Consider the following 24,659-nt stretch of genomic DNA (forward strand, 5'->3'; position numbering starts at 1 on the left):
CTTGCGTAAAACACTGTTGAGAAATCACCAGATCTGGGGAACATTGACACTTCATCCAATTCCTGTTGTGACATGCATTGGAAAACAAAATAATAAGGAGAAAGTTATCACTAGTTTATTTGGGTATGGCTTCAAACAGTCCTCTGCTCAAAAAAATAATTTTGAGCACTCTGGGATAGGAAAGAGCCAAAATACACAAAACACATTATTCCACCTGAGAATTTACTTTCTCTCTAAAGTCTTCAATTTTGACATTGAATGACTTCACTACCATATGAGCTAAGGCTCTTCTGACTCATGATCTAGGTGACCACAAAAGAATTACAGACGTGCAAGTTCTTGTCTCTATGGTATTCATCTTAGTAATTTTTTGTCCTGATAAGGACCACAAGGATTGCAATGCTAAACGAAATGAGTGACCCTTAAATCTAGCATGCCTGCATTCTAAGCATGTGATTTTGTAAGCGCAATACTATTTTAAAGGAAGCTGTATTTTTCTGCTACTGTGCTTCATAAGATACTCTCCCTCCCCTTTTTCCAGACAAGAAATAAAAACTCTTTTTGGTCAATTTTGATGAGCCAGGAACAGCTACTGCAGTTGCTGTCACTCTGAGCACCTGAAGTACCACTCTGCCGTGGCTTGCGGGCTATGAGAGGCAAAGGTTTCCCAAACCACTGTAAAGGGTTAGAGCACTCCCCCAGATACAGTTCAGATTCATTGCTTCCACCTCTTAGGAGAATATTGCAGCTATTCTGACCTCCTCAGGTGAAACCGGGCGTTTGTACATATGGGAGAGGAATGCACGGGGCCAGAGAACAAGAAACAGAGAATCTGAGCGTAATGAGAATGTCGCCACCTGATTCTAGTCTTTGCTTCAAGGACCACTTATGGATTTTGTATTAACATCATGACCAAATACCACTTACCATATACAAAATGTGTTATTATCATTTGCTCTGTGATATTGGGAAAATCAATATAATGAAATTATATTCAGATAGTGATGCTACTTGAGGATACACACCTAAGGCATTTTGTTTTATTTCTGTTCTCAGTGCTGTTTACAATGTCTCATCAGGTTGTGTTATTTCTCTAACTAGATAACTAACAAAGTTAAAGTACACACCCAGTGCCAGTCACTATCACACCCCAAAATACAGCTTCTTCAAATTTAATTCAATAGGAAACCATATTCATCTTTGTTTACAATATCAAGGTCGGAAGTTGTGTAAAAACATAAATCAAATTTAAAAAAAATTAGAGGAAATACTTGATGAACACTATTTAATGCTTTATTTACAATAGATTAGATTTTAATTTACTATTTTTTTCTTTCAATGATTTCATAGGTCTATCCCTTACACTAAATTGTTTTTGTCTAAAATATTTGTAAACATAGAAATCTCGCATCAACTTTATAATCTCACATCATTGTTAAACCTTAAACAGATAGTAAATAACATACATCACAGCTACTCTAAATTTCATTCCATGGGATTTAATATTGCCAACATAAAAAGAAGTATTTGTTTTATCTGTAACTATATGCAGAAAAGACTTAATATGCATTCACATAAACATCTTCAGGCGTTAGGATAAAGCTATCTATTTCTGACCAGTTTAAGACCAGTACCTTATAAATCAGTATATTCTTAAGTTACAGTTGGACTATTCACGTATCTCAGTATTACATACTCACCTGCCTTAATACACAACCATAAACAGCAAGCACATACGCTATGTGCATATATAGTCAAATATTAGCTAAAATTGATTTTAATATGTAAAATTTTTGCATACATATTCATACATGATAAAAAACATTGCTGCATTCATGAATGCAGCAACTACTTTACGTCAGTAACTTTACATAATAAAGTTATTCTTAGAAGGGAATATTAAAATAATTTATCTTAACCAAGCAAGTCGCCACAGATTAAAAAAAAAAAAAAAAAAAAAAAAGCCTTTTAGACTTACTCACATAAATATTTCAAATGAATGGCCCATATATACAGAAAACAGTGTTTAAAGTATAGCTGCTGCTGCTCATTTGTTCCCCTGAAGTTTTCAAAAGTTTTCTTCCTAACTCATTAGCTGCTCCTGAGCAGACTACATGGAATCCTTTCCCCCTCCCCACCCCACACAACTTTTGGCTACAAAGACACAATCATGCAGCTTCATCAATGTCATTGGCCACTCCAGTGATAAATTCTGTCCAATTTCTTTGTCTAGAATATTATTAAAAATGGACGTATCGGAGACCAATGAGTTAAATAACCCAAACTAAATGTCAGGTACATTAGTGTTACCATTACATATACCAGTCTTCACTTTGATAGTGTATGCAGTGTAGTACAAGTCTTTGACTCAATGTTTATTTTAGTTCCAAATTGATGGTAGTGCTTTCCTGTATTTTCCACGTCCATCCCCATTCACTCATTTTTATTCCGTCTCTTAACTTGATGACTGCCTAGAAGCTCTACTGTGCGATACAGTTCAGAACATCTCAACTTTATTATTCAATGTTTGTTTTTACATTTAAAATATGAAGGCTTTTTAATGAAAAATGAAAAGAGTCTGATCAGTTACTCACAGTCTCTCCAGGGATCTCAGTCCAAAGAAAGAGCCATTCTTTAACCATAAGATCTTGTTGTTACTCAGAATCCTACAAGAAGTCAGGAAAGAATCTGGTTAATAGAACATGATAATTCCACTGATTAAAAACATGCAATTATAGTAAATGCAGAGCAGTCTCTGTAAAATACTAATCACAAAATTCTCTGCTTCATTTCCATTTTCCCATCATAGCAGTAGATAAAGATTATGATTTCCTGAAGTACATGGTTACTTCTTTATTAAACAAGAGCACTTTCAAGAAATACATCAACAAAATGAAGTTTGGCTACAACACGAAAATTATAACCTTGATAAACACCCATGCTTCACTAGAAGATTGTAAACTACCCTTGGCAAAGGTGCTTGTCGGGCTTCCCAGCCAGCAAAAAGGCTGAGGAAGCAAGGGACAGGTTAAAACTGCTCCACCAGACAAGAGCCCAACAACATAGTTACTTTGCAGTGACTGCTATAAAAGCAGGGATTTACAAAGAACTGGGCTTCTTTACTATCAACGGCTGATAGATCTGCCATAACAGAAGGTTCACCAGCCCGACCCTACTCCCTCAAATACAGAAATGGAAAACAGAGAAAATATTTCCATGATTTTTTTTTAAATAAGAGATACATCTCAAAAAAACAAAAACAAAAACTCATTCCCTTACTGCAAAAACACTCATACTCATCCAAAAAAATGTTTTACCCTTGCAACCTCTGCGCAGTAGAAAACCAGCTGAAAGCTAGAGTAGAAGATTACATCTGGCCCTTCCCTAACAACACAGGCAAACTGAATCTGCGTACAAGTTACTTAGGAAGCTGTATATCTTTCCACTATGTTAAACTGCTGCCTATAAAACGTCACTAGTGGTCCTTTCTAATTTAGTGATTTTTTCCTCACTATATTTTCCCAACTATTGCAGAAGCAATATCATGTAAATATGCACACATTTTGAAGATGTAACCTCTTAAAAATCTCATAATGCATAAAAGAAATGCAATTTATTTTAGAAGGTCAAGAAATCATTTTAATAGATCTAATGATTATACAATGCACGGGAGAAACTTGTCAGTGTGAACATATAATTCCAACTGCTTAAGAAAGTAGTCTTTTAGTGTAATGTTTACAATAAATTATAATTCTCTAATGCACAAAAATCCATTTTAGAATAAGATACTGCTTGCAATAAAACCAAACAAAAAGGTCTTCATGATCTTAACTAGCAGATTTGAGACTTCGAGAATCTACTTCCTTTTACTTTTCAAAATTTTTTTAAAATAATCTATTATGCAAGACTGTCTTGTCTGGCTCTTAGCATTTCCTATTGTATATTAATAGTAAGTGCTTTGCCCCAGTACATACATACTACATAAATTCACAAGGCCTAAAAGCAAAAGACAGTGCATAGCACTGACCCATAGATAAACATAAAATAATTGATAAAGTTAAAATACCATTATGTAAATAAAATGTGGAGAGTTTTGCAAGGTCTTTGTAAAAATTCATCAATAAGCATCAGTGCAAACAAAATTTGATAAAATTTGATGGCCCACTGTCAACAGACATGAGGAAGAACAGAGCAGCTCAGATTTGAGCTAGGAGCTAACGCACTTGGTGTCACGCCACGGTGTGACTCAATGCACTTGCGCAGCAACACTCCTCCTCACCCAGAGCTGGTAGCAGAGCAGACAAGTGGCAATGGCAATTTGAGACCGATCACGAACATAAGGCCTTAAATCTAGGAGCTCCCTTCCAGCCCTCTGTGCGAACTTCTGCAACCTCAGGACTAAAGCACACACCGTCTTTTGAAACAAGAAAGACCTCCTAGGTATGCAACAATACCATAAAGAAGAATTTCGTTTAAAAGGGATGTAAAGCTGTTTGCCTAGGCTCAGATTGCAGCGGGGACGGAGGATCATCCGTTATCCCCGTCCTCCCCGGTGCTGACAACGGCTCAGCGCCGGCCGGGCGGCAGCGCAGTTCCTGGAGGCCCCTCGCCTGGCTGGGCGGCCCCTCCACTTCCCTGGGCAGCAGCTGCCCCTTCCGCTCAAACCCGCATATTTGAAAGAGAACAGAAACCCACACGGATGACAAAAGTTAGCAATGGTCCAATACACACACAGTATATGGCCAGCGAGTGAGAAACTCCACATCCCACAACATCTTTCTTCTACTTCTCAGACTAACAATCATAACACATGCGACACAGTCAATACTTCCCTAACCTAGCAACTCTGCGTTACAATCCTAGGAACATATTTAAGCAAGTGACATGATGAAAGAGCACAAATTCTTTCAATGAATAGTGACATATATTGGAAAATTGTTTTAAAATTATGAATATCTAAACTAGAAAATGTAAATATATGAGATTTTCTACTATTTTATTCTGGTTTTATTGGTCTTATCTCCTGAGGATGAACAGAACTTGGATCAGTCTAGGAAAAGCAAAGTCCCAAGAATTAACGTTGGCTGGGCTTGGGAAGACTAACACATTAAATTCCACTTCATATCACATCATTTCATCATATGTTGTGTTATAGAGAGATCATCTTTGAAGCATTTGCAATGACATTAAATACAAATATTGTATTTGGACTGCTCTGCTTAGCCAGATTTACAAAGAAACATGTACTTCAGAAGCCTCATCTCACTTAGATATAGTATTTCTGTCTTTGAACATTTTGCATGATGCCGATTTGTTTTCCTGTTCTTCTATCCATTATGCCCAGACAAAGAGGACAGGCTGAATTTTATGAACTTAATTCCATGGAAATCCCAAGCTTCAGCAGCACATGCATCTCCTACTCTCCACCTCGTGGTCTTTTCTGTATGGCCCTAAGTGTGTAGGTTGAAACCAGTATCACTTATCCACATAAAACAAACCCCTGGAATTTAAGGAGAACTATCTCACTGATAATCACAACAAGAAGCAGAACATTTAGTTCATAAATAGAACTGACACGTAGTCAATACAGCTAATGTTCTACAATATTGGTATTCCACTTAGTAATTTTATTTTATTTTTCTGAAAAAGAAATTAAAACTTCAAAAATATAAAGGACACCACAAAAATAAAAAGTATCACAGAACTTAGCTACATACATTTCACTTTCTAAACTAAACTTTTCAGATCTTTACACCAGACTTTCACACAGTGATCAGGTTTCTAAATAAAATTTCCTTCATGGCCTTCTGTTCTCTACAGTGCCAACACGTTTTCTAAACACAATAATATGGATATTAGTTATAGTTAAAATCTGGAAATATATATATTTTTTCCCCCTGTGTGGAACAGGAAAGTATCATGGCTTTAGCACATTCTAGCATTCAGATAAGGTCCATGAGTTTAAAAAACAAAAAAACAAAATTTCTCTAGAATAACTACATACTATCTATGTTTTTTTTCAGCTGGTTGGTAGGTTTCATAGGAAGAATCCCCATTTTTAAGTACCTTTATTGATGTCCAAGAACTCACCTGGCTCTTATTAAAAAGGATTTAATCCTCACTGAAGACCAATTCTGTGCATACTATGAACAACAGCACTGGCAAACTTAGATGACATTATTTTTGTAATAATGAATCACTTGTTAAGCTTTTGATGAGACTTTTAACATTCTTCCCTTCTGAGGGCATTTAGTGTGAGAATGGGGGTAGAAGGGAGGAAAAATTTGGTTACGTTGCTCAATAAACTAACACAAATGAGACAACTACAGATGACAAAAAGAAATTTTTTTAAATAACCAATGTATAGTCAAATTGTGGCTCTTATTCTTGAGGCTGAAATTCCATTGAAGAATTTGCTATATTACTTCTTTAGAAAAGTAACTGAATGGACATGAAATATATGAAGTGTGCCTGAAATAACATCACTCTGTAGTTTGGTATCTCTTTTCCCTCAAATACAGTCACCTGCTTACAGGAGGATGTTCGTAATTAGAGAGACAGAGAAATTTTGTGGGAAAACAGAGACATGAACACCACCCTTTTCATGTACTTACAGAAGTGAAGGTTTGGTGGGTAAGCACATGAAGATGCTATTCATGTCTTTGGTTTTGTATGTCTTGTAATTATCTCTCTCAGATGCAGCGGTATTTTTAAGAGTTTCTAATGCAGTTATTTTACTTATTTGATATGAATCCCTTATTTTAACAAAAAATAAAGTATAATTTGGATTTTTGAAGTAAATCGCCACCATGCACCCACTATGATTAATTTTCTCACATTCTATTTATTGCCCTCAGCATTTTCACTTGCCTTGTTTTTTCTGATGTGCTAGTGAATCACAGTGCTAAAACAAACATTGCTGCACATTGTGACTAAGCAGCTGGGTCAATTAGTTTCCAGCCATGTGCTAAGAATCTCACATTTCAAATATTTTATTCTGATGAAACATTTGGAAAATGAGCACATTATTTTAGTGAAGCTATTCTCCAGAAGCAAATTCCATATAAAGTTTTACTTTTTTTTTTCCTCTCTCTCTCCTTTTTTTTTTAAAGCATTTCCAAGGGGCATTTCTCCTCTCCTTCTAAAAAAGCAGTTTTCTAAAGTGCATTTTGCAAAATAACTTTGTGTTGTATATGATGCTCCTCGACCCAGGCAACAGGAAGGTAAAACGCAACCCAAACATGTCAGGTGGTGCTACTGCCCACCCGAGCCCTCACGGGACGCACCTCCCTAAACAAGGCCTGGGGAGGAAGGCAGCCCCTCATCAGCGGTGTCTCCGAACCGCGAGCTCGCGCCTGAACCCCTTCATCTCTCACCTCTCTCCTGCTCCTTCTCCCAAGACCAGGTCTGCACTCTCCTGCCCCATGGAGCCCCGCAGCACTATCCCCCGCCTCCAAAATGGTCCCCTTCAAGCCCCCTCCCCTGGCTTCTAGCTGCACCCTAGAGGATGGGATCCATATAGGTAGTTTCAAGACGCAAACACACTACGCAGGTGCGCTGCAACCTGGGCTGCCTGCTATTTCACTCATCCTGCACTGCAAACTAACCAACCTCACGCGTACACAGTAGTATCAGTTACTGAGGATACCTAAGGCCAAGAGCCCAGCCCAGGGACCATTAAATCTCTGCTATGTGTGTTTATGTATGTATGTATGGCCATTTGCTTTGTCCTTTTGACCCAAATAAAGGTTGAGAGTAACAGTACAGGTTCATATTAAAATGGCAACCTTTTCTTCCCCCTCCTTTGCGGGGAGGGACTGTGGTGGAGCATCCATGGACACAGCACAGCACTTGGCCCTGGGTCTCCTCTGAGAGGGACCTAGTCCTCCCATTAGGGTTAATCAAGCACAAATCCCAGTTTCCTTAAAGGGATGCCAGTACTTTGCTTTTGTGAAACTATGAAAAGTGCAAAAAGATGTAAACTTGTGTGACAAAGTCTCATTCAGGTATAAAAACTTGCCCAACAAAGAGAATCTATTGCATTATGAAAAGATGCATCAAATAAAAAGCTCTCAGTCATAATGCAAACAAACTTCAACTTCCTACAACCCCTCAAGCAGAGGGGAAGAATCTTCCTGCCATGCCCTCAAAGCCAGTGGACTTGGGTTCACTTGAAACAACAGAGGAAATAAATTCCACAGCCGAGGCCTCTTCAGTGAGAAGATGTGGCCTCCCACCCAGCGGAGCCTGAAGAACGTCAGCTCAAGTACGCCGGTCAAGGTCTCTAAGGCAGCAGTGTGCCCAAGAGTGCTTCAGATAACCAGACCCAAGACAGACAAGACATTTCAGATGAAGACTGCCATTCTCAAATGCACACTTAACACAGAAGGAAGTCTGTCCTGTTACTGGAAATATGTATTCCCTGTGATAATATTCGGGGGGAGGGAATCACGGGGGGGGGGGGAAGGTAATACATCAACTTCTACACGATTTTCAGTTGGGCAGCGCAGGAACTGATTCAGAGCTGTGTCTAGCTGATGTTAGCTGAACAACAATGTCTAGAAAATGAATCCTGCAAAACTCTTTCTTTAAGGTCTGCTCATTCAGACCAGCTGAAGGTACCCTTAATGTACCACCAGAGACACCTACCAGGACACCAACCACTCTTACCACTGCTGTGAGCCTCCTCTTAATCCCTGCTGCTTTTCCCATTTCTCAGACAGAAAAAGATGTGGGAGATGGATATCCAAGATACCTTTGACAACAGATAGAAAACTTAGTCCACTAACATCTTATATTTTATATCTGAGACCTTGTGTTGGGGATGTGCATTTCAAAGTTCTGCAGTTTCTCTTACATAGTAATTTCAGTTCAAGACAGAGGGGAATATCTTTTATTTAAACAAAATTTAAGCACTAAAAATAGTGACTCATTTTACATGGAACACTAATAACAGTTGGCATGTCACAATCTAAGCTAAGCTACTTCTCTTTACACATACTGTGTGGTTAGATAGAAAAGGAGTATGCGCAGACATCCTATGAAATACTTGGACACAATGGTTGGAAAAAACGTGAGAGAATAATACAGTAACTCAGTATCTTTTTCTCATATTATATTACTGCATAAGACAGGAAACATTTATATTGAAATACTACAGTATAAAATGAAAAACTATTTTAAAGGTTTTAAAATCCTTCTTCCAAGTAAACAAAAATACTGTTTATTCCCACAACATGCATAATTCATTGACACTTGTACTACAAAAAACAAATTAAAAAGGGACTTGCAGCACAAAAATGGCAAGAATAGAAAGAAAAAAGAAAACCCTGCTCTTTTCATGCCACATATGTAGATATACATGTAGCTGTCATAAAACAGAGCTACTGGACACCAACTGTACTGGTCTCAGGTGACACATCTCTTCCCTAAGGAGGTTGTGATCTATTGTATTGTTTTTCAAACTGAACAAATACTATGTTGAATCCTACAAAAATCCTGTAGCATGTAATAAACCCTAGTCACTTAGCAACCTCCCAATTGGTTTTATCATTACTTTCAGTATTTTCCAGTTGTTAGCTGGAAAACTATTTCCAAACTATTAGCTTTTGCTAAACCCATTCACCTGCAGCATGATCAAACCCAAGCATTAGTTAAAACAGAAAAATACTCAATATGACATTCAATTGTAAACAAACACTGTGTTATACATGATCAGATAAACAAACATTTCTAGCTGAAGAAGTACTAACAATGTACTACTTGCTCTTCTAACAAGAACAGTATCACTTGAACAGATATTTCCAAATCTGGATACTATTTAATGACTGCAAAAAAAAGTGAAAGAGCTATAAGGACTGAAAACCTAACTCTAGGTAATTATTTAAGTGAAAGGCCCTCCAAAAGGGCAAAGAAACACTAATAGTCTGTCATACATTTGATGGAACATAGGAGAAACTGTAGTTGACCATTCATATTATGGAAATACAATACTGCTTTTGTGGAAAATCATTGTTTGGTATTCTCAATTTCATTAACTCAAAGTATAAGGTGAAACTGATATTAGAAATAGTATTTTTAAGCCATGAACTACAAAGTAGACAAAAGAATTTTCTTTGGAACAAACCTAGATTGTTCCTTCACTCTTCCTGCTGGTGGCTTTTCCCTAGTGCTCCTCCTGGGTTGTATAAGAGACTGCTAGATCTCATCCAAAAGAGCAAGTCAGACAGTTTGTGCATAAATCATTGCAAAACCTTATTTAATTAACAAAAATCACATTCAAGAGCATTTTTATGTAAGCAACACCACAATTCAAACTGTAAAACAAAATATCTTCATCACTAGCAGGACACAGCTCATCCTTTCCCCAATATTGGTTCAGTGGTATGTATCAACAAAAAATAAGGCAGCAAGGTCACTCTTGAGAAGAAATCTTGATTTGATTTCTTAACAGTGGGGAAGTTAAGAGCTCCCAGCTTTTGAAACAAGCTCCCTCCACTACAGGGTGATATTCATTAGCTGAACAGGACAAGAAGCAGTGCTTTGATTCCTGCTGCTAATAGAACTGTAAGTACTTCAGAAAAGAAATTATAGGCTATAAATGTATAGACCAGTCAAGAACCAAAGTATCATAGAGCAATTCTATGCTGAAAGTTTAATCAACTGTATTCAAGAAACTCAACACCTAGAAAACCTATTTCGTTAATGGATGACTGCAGAAACAGGTTTGACAATATAAACAGTAAATAAAAGCATGAAGTCCTGTTTCACTGAAATCATAGCATGTTATACTGCTGAGGATATAAAAATATCTCTACCTTTACAGACCCATCATTACTACAACCTTTATACCATCATTAAGTTATCTAGATAAATTTTGCTTTAAGAAGCCTTCAACTTGAGTGCAGATAACTTTTTCAAATATAAACTAACAATTCAACATACAACCTTTTGAGAAGGCGGCATTTTCATTACATCTTTTGTGAAATATGATTTCTTATAATAAAGATATAAAAGAACTTTTGGACTATGCCACTATACCTACCTAGTTTCTCTGTGCACAGTCTTTAGTTTAAAGATACTTATGCATGTTTAACTTTCCACAGTGAGTCCTACTGAGTCCAGCAGAATTACTCACGAGTGAAAATTATCATGTGCATTAGTTTTTGAAGATCAAAGGTTCTATTGTCAACATTTTCTTTGGAAAAAGGGAGGAATTGTTCAAAGCTATCTCCACAATGAGAAGGAAATCCTTATGTCTGCACTTTCAGTAACACACCATTTCTGAAGAGCGTATGCAAGCAATTGGTGACAGCATAGGTCTGCGTGCCTTGTTGTTCCTAGCTCTGCCTTTGACTCACTGCACAACCTTCATTAAATTATTCAATCTATTTGTTCTTCAGGGTACAGGATTTATAAACAGATAATGTGACACCTAAATCTTAAATATTTAAAAAGTGCCTTAAGAGCTTTTCAGATACACATATAAATATATACATATATTTCATAAATTAGTATATACATTTTACATGCATTTATTAGTGAGGGAGGGGAAAAGAGATTGATACAGACTAAAAAATAATTACTTTTTTCCCCTCATTAAGCAACTTGACATAATATGTAAAAGAACTTAGTGAAGTTATTGCTTATAAGAAAATTAGCTTTTCATTTACTTGTCATTCAGCACAGTTGACTTTATGGTGAAATGACACTCTTATAGCTGTCATTCAAACTCTTACACAATTCACTGATTACCTATGGTGTGAACAAGGACAGGAGGACCAGAACAGCTGGGTGACCCCACACGGGAACAATGTGCAGATTTTGGCATTTCAATGCACTCAACACCAGTTAGACAGGCAAGAGCCTGAGAAACATCTTTAACCCATAAGATGGGAGTTTTTACATTAACTTCAGTGGGCCCAAGGAGTTCATTGAGGTTCCTCATTTCAAATTGGTGTGAGGGTTACTGTGAGTAATTCGCAGGGGTGAATCAAGGCAAGGTCAAGCTAGCAGCGTATCCTTCCTTTCTTCTGTTTCGTCAAATAAACATCAGCATCCCAGGCTGCCTTGCAGCTCTCTCACATGAGCTGAAACTGTTGTTTACATTATCTATGATACATTCAGATAGCCTTATTCTCCAAATAACTTCTGAATCCCTGTTTAAGCTCAAGCATTTTAACCAGATCAATCAAATTTCAATAATTTCTATAGTCTAAGTTTTGTAAGAAATCATTCACTTTTCCTAATTTGGAATTTACTATACCTTCCTTTCTTCTAAATTGCTTTGAAAAAGGATTAACAATTCTTGAGCCAGCACTCCTTACTATGCTTTTCAAATTACATTTTATTTATTTGTTATAAGATCTTTTCAACCTCTTTCCACATCATTACTCTTATTCAGCCCACTACCCTTCTTTCAAAACCTTTTCTTTGTTTTTCCCAGTTTTGCTGATTTTAAGTATTTCTAATACAGCATCCTAAATAGTTTCCATATTATTTCTGAAAAACACACTCAGAATTGCCTTACAAATACTCATGTGCTTCAATTACTGCAAGAGAGAAGCAGTAAAATTGCTGAATATAAATTCAAAAAAAAAAACCAGTGAAAATTCTTCAATGTAGTAATTTATTTTGATTTCCTTCCAAATTGGTTTGTTTTTATAATGGTTATATCTTAACTCATAGGTTCCGCCGGGACTGTAATTGTGTTTTGCTGAAGAGATATCTGCAGTAGTATTTTCTAAATGATGATATATATCAGCTGATAATTCAATAAGATAAGGAACTCATTCTGGATCCTTTGGGTAATAAATCCAATAAGTTTAAAAACTGAAAGCTGAAAAAACACTGGTCTGACAACACAAAATAATTCCTAGATGAATTTTAGGGGAAAAGTTTCTCCTTAGGAGACATTTTAAAGAGCTAGACCATTAAATCTAAATTGCTAGTTCTATTTTGCCTCCAACAGTAGGACTGCATGTCAGGAAGCTTTTCTTAGTACTCCATTTGGTTTCAAAGATGACTGAGAGGAATAGAGATTTACGTGTGAATAAGTGTGACAAAGAAGTTTTTCTGAAGTACTGCAAATGACTGCTGCTATATGCTCTGGCAGAACGAAATCCCTGCATTTGAAACAGTTGGTGCTTACTCATACTTAAATCAAGACATCCAGCAACCCGTCCCATAATGCTAGATGCCATCATATCAGTTCATGTTTCTTTTGGTGGTACTTATAATTCTTGAAAGTGATTAAAAAAAAATTTTTTTTTTGATACACAGAATAGCACCCAGTTCAGATAGGCAATGCAGGACATGCCCAATTAGAGCTAATTTACAATCACAGAATCACCGAGGTTGGAAGGGATCTCCATTGGTCATCCAGTCCAACTCCTACAAAAGCAGGTCCGGTTACTTCAGGTTGCTCAGGGCCATGTCCAGTCATGTGTTGATGATCTCCAAGGATGGAGACTCCACTCAGAGTTCTAGTTCCAGTATTTAGCTATTCTCACAGTAAATTTTTTTTTTCCTTACAGTAAGTTGGAATTTCCCATGTTCCAGCTTGTTCCCTTTGCCTCTCATTTCAACAGTGTACCTCTATTTTCTCCACACCCTCCCATTAGGGAGCTGTAGACAAAAATAAACTCTCCCCTTAGTTTTGCCTTCTCTAGGATGAACAAGCCGAGTTCCCTCAGCTTCTCTTCATATGCCATACACTCCAGGCCCTCAAGTCCACTGCCTTGGCAGCCCTCTGCTGCACTCAGTCCAGTTTGTCAAAACTTACCTTGTACCGGGTATCCCAAAACTGGACACAGCACTCCAGATTTGGTCTCACCACTACTGAACAGAGGGCAAGGGCTCACTGCTGACTCATAGTCAATTTGTCGTCAACCAGAACCCCAGGTCTTTTTCCTGCAAAGCTGTTTTCCAGCCAGTTGCCCCCCAACTTGTACTGTGATCAGGGTTATTCTGCCCCAGAGGCAGGGATCTTTGTAGTTGTCTTTGTTGAGCTTCACGAGGCTCCAGTCAGCCCATTTGTCCAGCCTGCTGAGATCTCTCTAACTGGCAACCCTGCCATGCAGCACATTATTCACTGCTACTCTCAGTTTGTATTGTCCAAAACTTGCTGAGCGTGTACTCCATCCCATCAATCATGCTGTTACTGAACACACTAAACGTTTTTGGCCCCAGTATCAATCCTTGAGGGGCACCACTAGTAACGGGCTGCAAACTGGACTTTGTACCACTGGTCACCTGCATATAATGCCCAACCATCTAGAAATTCTTGGTTCACAGTCTACCTATGATGGGAACCTAGGCACGCCTTGCTTCAGCCAGCACAAAGGACAAAATTCTTGGTCTTCAATGCCCATTTCAGGATAATGAGCCCAAAAGGACATATATTTAAGTTGCTAGGGACTCATTACCCAGCATTCATATCAGAACTCTGTGCAGAGAGCACAGTTCTGAGAGTGCTAAAATGGTGACACTTTCTGGTGATGGAGCCATCAGGCACGGTAGATTAGTCTGGCATTAAGTATTATTTTTAAGGTAGAAATTCTGTAAACTATATATATTATGAGCATTTCTATTTGCAACAGAGGAGACTGAACAATCCCCCAAAAACTGGGATTCAGAAGTTAAGGCCAGACAGTCTGAGGTTTTCTGCTCTTTCACCTTAAACCTACTACATAAACTAGTGTAAATGGTTATGGCAAAATGCAAGATTGCAACAGTAAGGTTCAAACTGAGGAACCCTGAGCCACACATGAGGAGGTGGACCTTGAGCTTCACTTCAGTCTCCTGGTTTATCCAACTTGAACCCTAACTGGACCAAGAGTATTTATACTAGGGGTTATATGGCAACATATATCTGTAGGCAATCTATAGCCTGCCAGTTGTGCTAGGAAACGTAAAATTAACTTAAACTGCCATGTACTATTTCATTTCTGTGTCAGTTCTTTCCTTATGGATCCTGAAAATATTAGGTAAAAGACACAAATGAGACAATGAGAGCAAGCTCTATCAGATCAGACCCCAGTTCTATATACCCAAGTCATCTTGAAAAATTATCAGAATCTAACATATACGGAAAATAAACTGTATAAGATTTCGGTTGCTTCCAGCACTAAGTTATATTATTAAAGGGATTACATTTTTTAAAATTCTCCACATTAATACATTATTACCGAATATATATTTGGAAAGAAACAAACATTTCATGTCATCATCTAGAAATAAAGCTTTCAGTTAATTTTTATTTCCAAACTGGAACTATATTAAGGTGTGCCAAATCAGTACACAGAATTAATAATGAGTTAGTACAGATAGAAGACTCAGCTTGTTTAGTTAAGAGCACTAATTTGAGATGAAAACAATGTTCATTCTGCCTGTTGTTTCTTACCTCCACAAACTGATTTTGCACTGTTCAAGGGCAACACGGTTACCTCAAGAAAATGAGCTAAAACATAAGATTCCCATAAGCAGTCTGGGAAGGCAGTTCTCATTCAGTGTAATGAACTTCACCCAGGAGCCTCAAATGCTATCTATCAGCTCAGGTGCTTGAATAATCCTCCCAAGACCCTGTTGTTAATATTTGATGTTCTTTCCATTTTAGCTATATCTGCAATCTCTGAAATAAAGCTTTCAACACAACTGTTCAAAACACCGATATAAATAATACAAACAAGAAACCCAACATTTGATCCGAGTTCCATCACACAAGTAACTTTTCCTACCTTGCTTTGTCTTTTTTTCTTTCACATTAGTCAAGGTGCGATCCATTCAACCCCTTCGTTTGATACTTGCCTGTGAATATTCAGCATTACTTCACAGTGTGCATTTCTGTCAAATAGCCCCTAAAACATTTAAATATACAGTAACCGTAGCTGACTGCATTGCTTTTACAATAATAAACTCTGGCAGTAATATCCACAAGGAATTCCAAAGCCTTTGTAAGGAATCATGTCCTGAAGCTATCACAGCTATGCTAAATGAAGCTCAGTTATTCCTAATGGTTTCCCAATTAATATTTTTAGTGGTTTTTAAAGTTTTCCTAAAATAATGAAGACAGAATAATTTATTCATTTTTCGTAAGTGTCTTCAGAGCCTTGAATAAATAATGAGAGTGACAGCACCTTTCAAGGATGCCTGAAATGACACAAAGGGAGCTGCTTTAAGTGAGACCAGTTGCATTTATTTATTTTCATAAAAACACAAATGTCCACAGCAAGAAGAGAAGAAAGAAGAGAAAGAAAAGAAAAAAGGGAGGAGAAGGAGGCAGTTAGAATATAGCTACTAGCACTGATGAAGAAAGAACAACTAAAGGAAACTAAGGTTAAGGTTGTATGGTCTGCCGCACGTACAACCGTTCATTAAGCTGGTCCAGAAGTGAAAGACTTATTTGTCATTCAGAAAAGCAGAGTGACCTGCTTGAAATTAAGCAGAATGACAGAAAAGGAGCAGGTTATTGAATAACTCCTCAAGTAAATAGATTGGACATTCATTCTGTGGGCAAGCCACTGTTAAAATAACAGATACTTGGGTGCAACTGAAGCAATGGAAGCTGCAACATCCATCAAAGACAAGAAAGTAGAGCAAAGAACAGAGCATAACAGACAGTGCCAGCAACAGCCAAAACCAACCCAGGTAGCCATCTATTTCTTTTTTATTAAAATATCATTTTCTCATTTATATTTGTGCTATTCACAACATATGGAGTGGTTATTCCTTTACTGATCACTCAGGCAAGTGCTCTTTGTTAATGCATATTGTGTAGAATATGAGATGGCCAACTTAAATGATATTTAAGTTAGCAAAATTGCTAGTACAGACACTTAATCTCTTTATTAGATTTGGATTGAAACCATAAAATATTTGTTAATGGCTGCCAAGTGCCTGTCAGATGATAAAAACTGAAAAATTCTTAATCAGGACTAGAAAGAAAAATCTATAACATATACTGCTAGAAACATCCGGTAACATTTATACAATTAAACTTGAGTATTTCAGTGTTTTTTCATTCATCTTCCCCCCTCACACTGTGGTATTATAAAGACTAAAGAGAAGGTAAGTATGATAATTTTCCTCCAAACTTAGTTTAAATATCCATTTCTGTTGTGTTTCATGTATTGAATTTAGCTAACTTCAGTATTCCTTCCTAGTTAGGCCCCTTTCTCTAAAACCTGTTTACTTATCTCCGGTCAGACTGCAAGCTCTTTTAGAATATCAGAAAAGCACTGAGAGAAATTGAGAGATTTGATGTCACACATTAGCATGCTACGGAATAGTTAAAAGATATCAAAAGACCTCACCTACAGAGCCAGCTAAAAGACGTGTTTTAAAGGTTAGGCGAAGATATGAGTTTCATTTTTAAAAATAAACTCCTTCAAAATCATAACACAAAACCCAACATATGATACAGCACCAATAGATTCCATACTTTGAAAATGCCTAACTCAACGTAATCTTAGTCAAAAAATTGCCTGATGCAAATTAAAACCTTCCTCGTTCCAAATCCTGCAAAGGATTCAAGTAATCGTGAACTAATTCCAGCAATGTATATGGAGTTGCTCCTGAGCACATGTAATACTGATAAAATCAGTTATATTAAGTATAGAGCATGGGGAGGGAAGGGGGGGGGGGAAATCAGTGAATAAGAATTGATCAATGCCTTAATTATATACAATTCTAGTTTAACCAATTTTAATATTTATGTAGAATTATAAGACACTACCTTAAAGCCTTTCATGGCAAGATAATCACACACTCCCTGACTGATATACCTGAAACCAAACTTAAAGCATCCACATGGGTTGTCTACCTATAGTAATATTATTTCCTGTTTCATGCTCAAATTTTCTTTTCAACTCATTTTCAAAAATGTTTCTATACATGTCAGATACATCTTGTTTCAAGGATGACAACTTTGGAAACAAAATTGTTTTTGCGGTATTTGGCACTGTTTTTAAATCTCAGTCTCAGAAAACTGTGGCTGTCAGGTTTACCTCTCTTTAAAATAAGAGGTTTCTAGGTATCGTGGTTGCATAAAAAGCTTAAAAAATTGACCCAAGTATATCGTGTAAGTTCAAAAATGACAAGTTAAGTAGAAGAAACATTAGAAAAAAGGCCTTTTTTTCTGATTTATGACTTCTGAGTACATTAATTTAACAATAATGTCCTTTTCTCCTTCAAACTAACACTGCAAGCGCATACTGAAACAGATCTGGGGACCCCAAAAATTTATAGTAGCTTGCCTGAAATAGCAGGAGACCTACATATTTCCCTGCTGCAGGGAGAGCAGTACCTCTGCAGTACGCTCCATTCGTTTCCTCGGGAGCTCACCAAAAACCGACAGAATTGGCAAGTCCCTTGCTAAGGGAAGGGAGCGGGAGCCGCGAGAGCGAGCCGCCGCGGGACTCTGCACAACCCACAGGAACATGGGATGGGAAAACTGTCAGGGAGCTGCTGAAGACTGAGCCCACATCAGCAAGACTTTCACACTCACTCTGAGCTTTCTCTAGGTAGCAAAAAATCAGAAGAAGGGTAAGGAGTGGGGGGATCTCAGAGCAGCTTCATTTGCGTAACCGTGGCTTCTGGAGAGCACTTTGCACAGCCAAATGCTCTTCGGATTGCTAGCTCCGAAACACTTCTTAACGAAAAGCTATCCAATTGCTGCTGAATACTCAGCTATGCAACACAACCACGATTTTAAATCCTCATAGTGAATAGACAGTATATTCCCTAGATGCTGTTTTGGCAGATGAAATGTCTATTTACGAAGTCTGAATTTATAAATTTACTTCAGTTCAGAGTGATCAGTGCTGGAGATGCACAACCCATAAAAGTGCTCCTGTACCAGAGCAGTCACTCAGAGAGGGGATGTTTTACCTTTCAGACACTGCTGCGTAGATGTTCAGGCATGATTTTGGGATTCAGAGCCAAGGTTGCTGGAGTTTTAAAATGCTTTTGATGTTTCTTACATCAACAATAATGAACAATAACAGCCATCTATTGTGATACACGCACATTTGAAGACCATTATCATGCTGTGTGTAGCTGCATTTTTTTTTATTATTTTTTTTTAGTAAATACTAAACTAAACTGGCTTAGTTTTAGCACCAAAAGGGATTTGTAGAAAAGCAAAAGGCAATATCTTCTTGTGTCCTCTTTTTTGATCCCAGTATGCATACTAGAGGATATGTAAACATATCATTCCTTATTCTGGAAGGAATTTTACTTGGCCAACGGAATCTTCTTAGCCTTTTTAACAAAACAGATTTGGGGATATTTAAAATGGTTGACCATCTTCTGAATGATGTTGAGATGTCAAAGGTTATTTTTCATTGCAAAGCATTCTCTTACTGGTTTTAATAGAATGGAACTATGACTATTTTATTTTGCAATAATGCACAGGAAATGGATAAACAAGGATTTCAAGCTGTCTCTTCTCTCCTCCATCCTCAGTGCAAAATAATATAGTTATCCAGCAGATTTTAATCACAAGTAAAAAAATAAGGAAAAAACCCTTTAAACTTTCGTATTGGTTTTATGATCAAAGACAAAATCCAGAATGGAGTAGTAGAAGCAGAAAATGAGATATTTTCATCAGGAGCCTGTCACTGGAAGCTGTACTACGCTTCCCCCCCCCACCCCCCCATAAAGCACATCTCAGTATGCGTTATACTTGAAATTATACCCACTTACGTAAGTGGGTATTATTTCACAGACAGTGAATCCAAGTACCAGAAAAAAGAATTATTTTTCCAGCTTCAGACTTGTGGCTGAGCTGGAAACAAAATCAGATCTTCTGTGTTTCAGACTACAACCCTAAGCAAATGACCATCCTTTCTACTTCACTAATTTCAACTTGGGCAGGAATTAGCTAAGAATTACAACAAGAGCAACAATTATGAGCAAGAATTAGCTGGCAATCATGAACTATCTTAGGAAAGTTTAGGACAACTCCACCTGAACTGGTTTAGACAAAGCTAATTTCATTCATAAGACTGAGCTTCTTATCAAATCACTATGTATAAAAACTTATATATATGATACAGATATTCATTTAACATATTCCATTAAACTAATTATGTTCCAGCAAAGCAGTAGCTAATCTCTCTGGGAAAGCTTTCTCGATGCCTTTCTTGTTAAGTGCAAAATACAATTAAAACCTTAAGCTCAGCTGTGAAATCTCTCTGAACAGTCACTTGGTCAGAAAGGCAATGACAGCAGTGGCTCTTCTCAGGGACACCTGACTACCCAGCACCGAATGGGAAAGGACCACTCTGAACATCATTCTCACAGAATGATTGAGGTTGGAAGGGACCTCTGGAGATCATCTAGTCCAACCCCCCCGCTCAAGCAGGGCCACCTAGAGCACATTGCACAGGATCACGTCCAGGCAAGTTTTGAGTATCTCCAGAGAAGGAGACTCCACCACCTCTCTGGGCAACCTGGTCCAGTGCTCTGTCACCTTCACAGTGAAGAAGTTTTTCCTCATGTTCAGACAGACCTTCCTGTGTTTCAGTTTGTGCCCGTGGCCTCGCGTCCTGTTGCTGGGCACCACTGAAAATAGTCTGGCCCCATCCTCTTGACATCCTTCCTTAAGCTATTTGTATACATTGATAAGATCCCCTCTCAGTCTTCTCTTCTCCAGGCTAAACAGGCCCAGCTCTCTCAGCCTTGCCTCACAAGAGAGATGTTCCAGTCTCCTAATCATCTTTGTAGTCTTTCGCTGGACTTGCTCCAGTAGTGCCATGTCTCTCGTACTGGGGAGCCCAGCACTGGACACAGTACTCCAGATGTGGCCTCACCAGGGCTGAGTAGAGGGGAAGGATCACCTCCTTCGACCTGCTGGCAACACTCTTCCTGATGCACCCCAGGATGCCATTGGCCTTCTTGGCCACAAGGGCACATTGCTAGCTCATGGTTAATTTGTTGTCCACCAGCACTCCCAGGTCCTTCTCCGCAGAGCTGCTTTCCAGCAGGTCAACCCCCAGCCTGTACTGGTGCATGGGGTTGTTCCTCCCTAGGTGCAGGACCCTGCACTTGCCTTCTCAGGAGACAGAAAACCTCAGAGCAAAGATCCATTTCATTTCGTCCCTGTACCATCATCCAACATGCCAAGTAACTATGCTTCTAAAAGATAAACTTGGGTGTATTACCTGAGCAAATTCCCTAAGAGAATTATATGCCATGATAAAACCTGGTAACATCGTTTCAACATTTGCAGTCTTAAAGGGGGTAACAGCAATTTCCAGTTTTGTCAGCATTAAGCTACCTACAGGCCACATCAATGACTTTAAAAACTCTTATACTAATTGCAGCTATGAAAATAGCACACCAGACATCATGCCAGATCAGATCTCTGTTAACACCAGAGAACAAATGTTTTGTGGGCCTCTTCAGAAAATCAGTATCTGCTCTGTGACGCCAAACCCTAAGGAGTTTTTAAATTAGCTTTGAAAAGATATTCACTAATCACAACTAGTATGATTTTATAGAAATTCAGATATAGCTTGACATCATTTCAGCAGACAAGATTAAAAGAATGGGAACATACCACACAGAGTACTGACTTCACAAGTCAAGTTGTGAAACCTGAAATCTCTCTCACTTAACAGATGCTGAGTACCAACAGACCTAAGAACCAGTACAAGAAAATCTGATTGCTGTATGCACACAGTTCATCATAAACTTAAAGACACCAGGCAACAAATGCTGCCTAAAAGGGACTCTAAGGAACTCCATCGAGCTGTCAACAGTCTGCTAGATTTTCAGCTCCCTTTCAGTGTGGGAGATGAATAAATAATAAAAAAAAATTGCTGGACTCGATGGCATCTTTACAGAGCTTCTGAATTACCTGGATTTGAAAGGAAGATTTTTGACTGTCAAAATTTCTTTACCAACAATCTTCACACATATTTGAAGAGCACAAGGCTGGAAAATTTAATCTGAAGATTCTGAAGATTAAGACGACAACTGGACCCAGTTAACGATGAGTACTTTCACTTAACACTTGTCACAGTTTGTTATAGTAGCTTCATTTGGAATTGACCCCCGCCTTGGCCCAGAAAGGGTTAAATCATTTCTCACTGTTATGGTCAAATTCTAACATTGACTTTTATGCAGATGATTGCTACCAAAAGCAATGAAGAACTGTAGTGGCATTCATTGACCTTTCATCCACATCTAATACTATCTGACAGAGAGACTGTTACTCAATCTGTCAATTATAAATTGCCACCCTGCTCTCACTCGGATCAACTAAATCATCTGTGAAAAGTAAAAAAAATATATATATATCCTCCTCACATACCTCTATACCTACCATGGCAATAAGTCTCATGAAAACATTCAGCACTGGGTATGGTTCTGAGCTTGCACCAACTTTTCACAGCTGTGATAAATTACTGTGGTTTGTGTGACTGCAAATTTATCTTAAATGAAGTTGACATTGCATTTGTAGCTATGGCTTGTACCCCAAAATAAGCTGGTTACTCTTGTAAGCTTTAAAGACTATTTTCAAAGATGATTTCAGGACTTAAAGGATCTACTGCTAAGACTGGAGCCTGAAATCAGACGCTTTCAAAACTATAGCATCTGTTCTGCTTCAACAACCAAAATGTGGTGAAGCAAGTGAAAGCACAGAATTAATGCACACTGATACGCAAGGAGGCCAAACCCAGGTGCCCCATGGGGCGAGGCTGCCGTAGCACCACATTCCTAGGTCTAACCAGTAGTAAGGCTGAGCAGGTATTCCCCAGTAGCACCCACACCAACACACAGATACAACACACACACACACATATATATGGGGGAGGAGGGTGTTTCTTCCCTAAACCTCCCATAATAAGTCTTGCACAAGCCCCAAAAGCTCTTCCCCTTTATCCCACAACATGTCCCAGGCAGAAACGCCCCTCAGCCCACAAGATGCTCTGGAGAGCAGCCCCTGCTACCTCATCACGCTGGTCCCACACCTGGCCCATGGGACTGAGAGTGCCTGGGACAGCCCTAGAGGAGCCAGACAGGCTGCCGGCTCCTCTGAGCGGGTAATTTGGGTTCTCCCACCCGCCGCTGTGCCTCCTTGCTCCTCTGTGCTGGTGGGGAGGAGTCCCCTGGGCTGAGCCCTCTCCTGTGAGGGCCTGGGGCAGGGTGTCATTCGGGTGCCCCCACCCGCCACCGTCTCTCTGTGCTCCTTCGTGCTCACGGAGATGAGCTTTTTACCACATCGCCCAACACTAACAACTTCCTGAAACACCGCCGAATCTAACTGAACAGCATACTCAAATACCAGTCTCACCTGGAGAATGCCAACGGAAGAGAGAAATGCAGCCACACTTCCCGACCCAGCAACACAGGCACCGTCACAATTTCAGAGATTTCATCACAGACACCGATTCTGTCTATGGCAGATCACTGCTTTCAAAATGCCAAAGTCAAAGCGTTTTTTCTTCAAGTTCTTTGGGTTTCTATGTATTACATATTTCGTAAAGCCAGTGACATTAACAAATAGCAAGCAATACAATTTGTAACATGCACATAATACTCTTGCCTGTGAATATAAAGCAAGAATGGTAGAGATACTCTGCATATTGTACTTTACTACTTCTCGCTTTGTTTAGGACATTCTTTTTTCTCAGGTATTATTTACCGCCTTTCTACTTTTAAATACTTACCAGAATCATCTTAAGACGTTTGAAAGCAACCACAAAAATGACTTCATACCTGAGCCTGCCATTTCATTTATGTTGAATTACACTGACTTAGTACTCCAGTCCACCACATTTTGAGTAGCACCAACTAGCTATGCAAGTCTCACTGAAAATCTGGAAGGTCAGTTTATAAATCTTTTCCCCACATTTCTAAGCAATTATTCACCAAAATAAACTCTTTACAAGGAGTTAGCATAATCTCAGAGAGTACCTGTTTTACCAAGGCAAAGAGCATCCAGTCAGGTACCTTAGAAACCACCATCAGAATAAGCTCTTCCTTCCTCAGCTTAGCAACAGAGGAAGTTTCCTGCCGTCTCAAGCACAGTGTAGAAGAGAGTTCCTGGTCTCCAGATGAAAGAGTATGAGCAGGATGGAGGGAGAGACACAGGACGGAGGCAAGACACAGCATCCCGATGCAATATATAGGCTACTAAAGCAAGTATTTAACTGTATCAGACTAAAACATCTCTCAGGCATTTCTGAAAAGAATACTAGAAGTGTGAGAAAACAACAAAAAGTGAATTCACTCCCATAATTTCAGTGAACCCCCCATGAGTTCTGCAGTATTCACCACACTCAAATAAGGAACGCATCTAACAAGAGGTTTAACTATTAAACTATTCTTTAACTATTTGATCACCCTTCTTCAAAGCATCCACAGTTGTAATGTTATATAAATGACATACTAGGACTATAAAAAGCTTCTTGGCCTACAATCTGGATCATCTCACTCCCATCTGTAAATCATCAACTAACCACTGACTAGTCAGCAGTTACACATTTTAGGTAGCAATTTATTACATAATTTTTTAAAAATATATACAAAATTATTGTGGGCTTTGAGAGGTATGTAAGAACAAGATTAACAGATTTCTTATTTAGCTTGAATACGAGTTTAAACGAGATCAAGTCTGTATCAACAAGCTTGCAGAATACATGTGCTAT

At 38.4% G+C, this 24,659-nt stretch overlaps 1 protein-coding gene across 4 annotated transcripts in view; it reads right to left on the minus strand.

Moving 5' to 3' along the window:
* Positions 1-24,659, minus strand: part of LOC106494708 (adhesion G protein-coupled receptor A3) — a 288,318-nt gene that overhangs the window by 240,707 nt on the left and 22,952 nt on the right. For all 4 annotated transcript variants that reach the window (XM_067300089.1, XM_067300088.1, XM_067300087.1 and 1 more), the window contains exon 2: positions 2,595-2,666. In XM_067300089.1, coding sequence (XP_067156190.1) covers positions 2,595-2,666 — 72 coding nt within the window. The remainder of the gene's footprint in view (positions 1-2,594; positions 2,667-24,659) is intronic.

The sequence above is a fragment of the Apteryx mantelli genome, chromosome 7 (assembly GCF_036417845.1).
Source record: "Apteryx mantelli isolate bAptMan1 chromosome 7, bAptMan1.hap1, whole genome shotgun sequence".
NCBI classification, from domain to species: Eukaryota; Metazoa; Chordata; class Aves; order Apterygiformes; family Apterygidae; genus Apteryx; species Apteryx mantelli.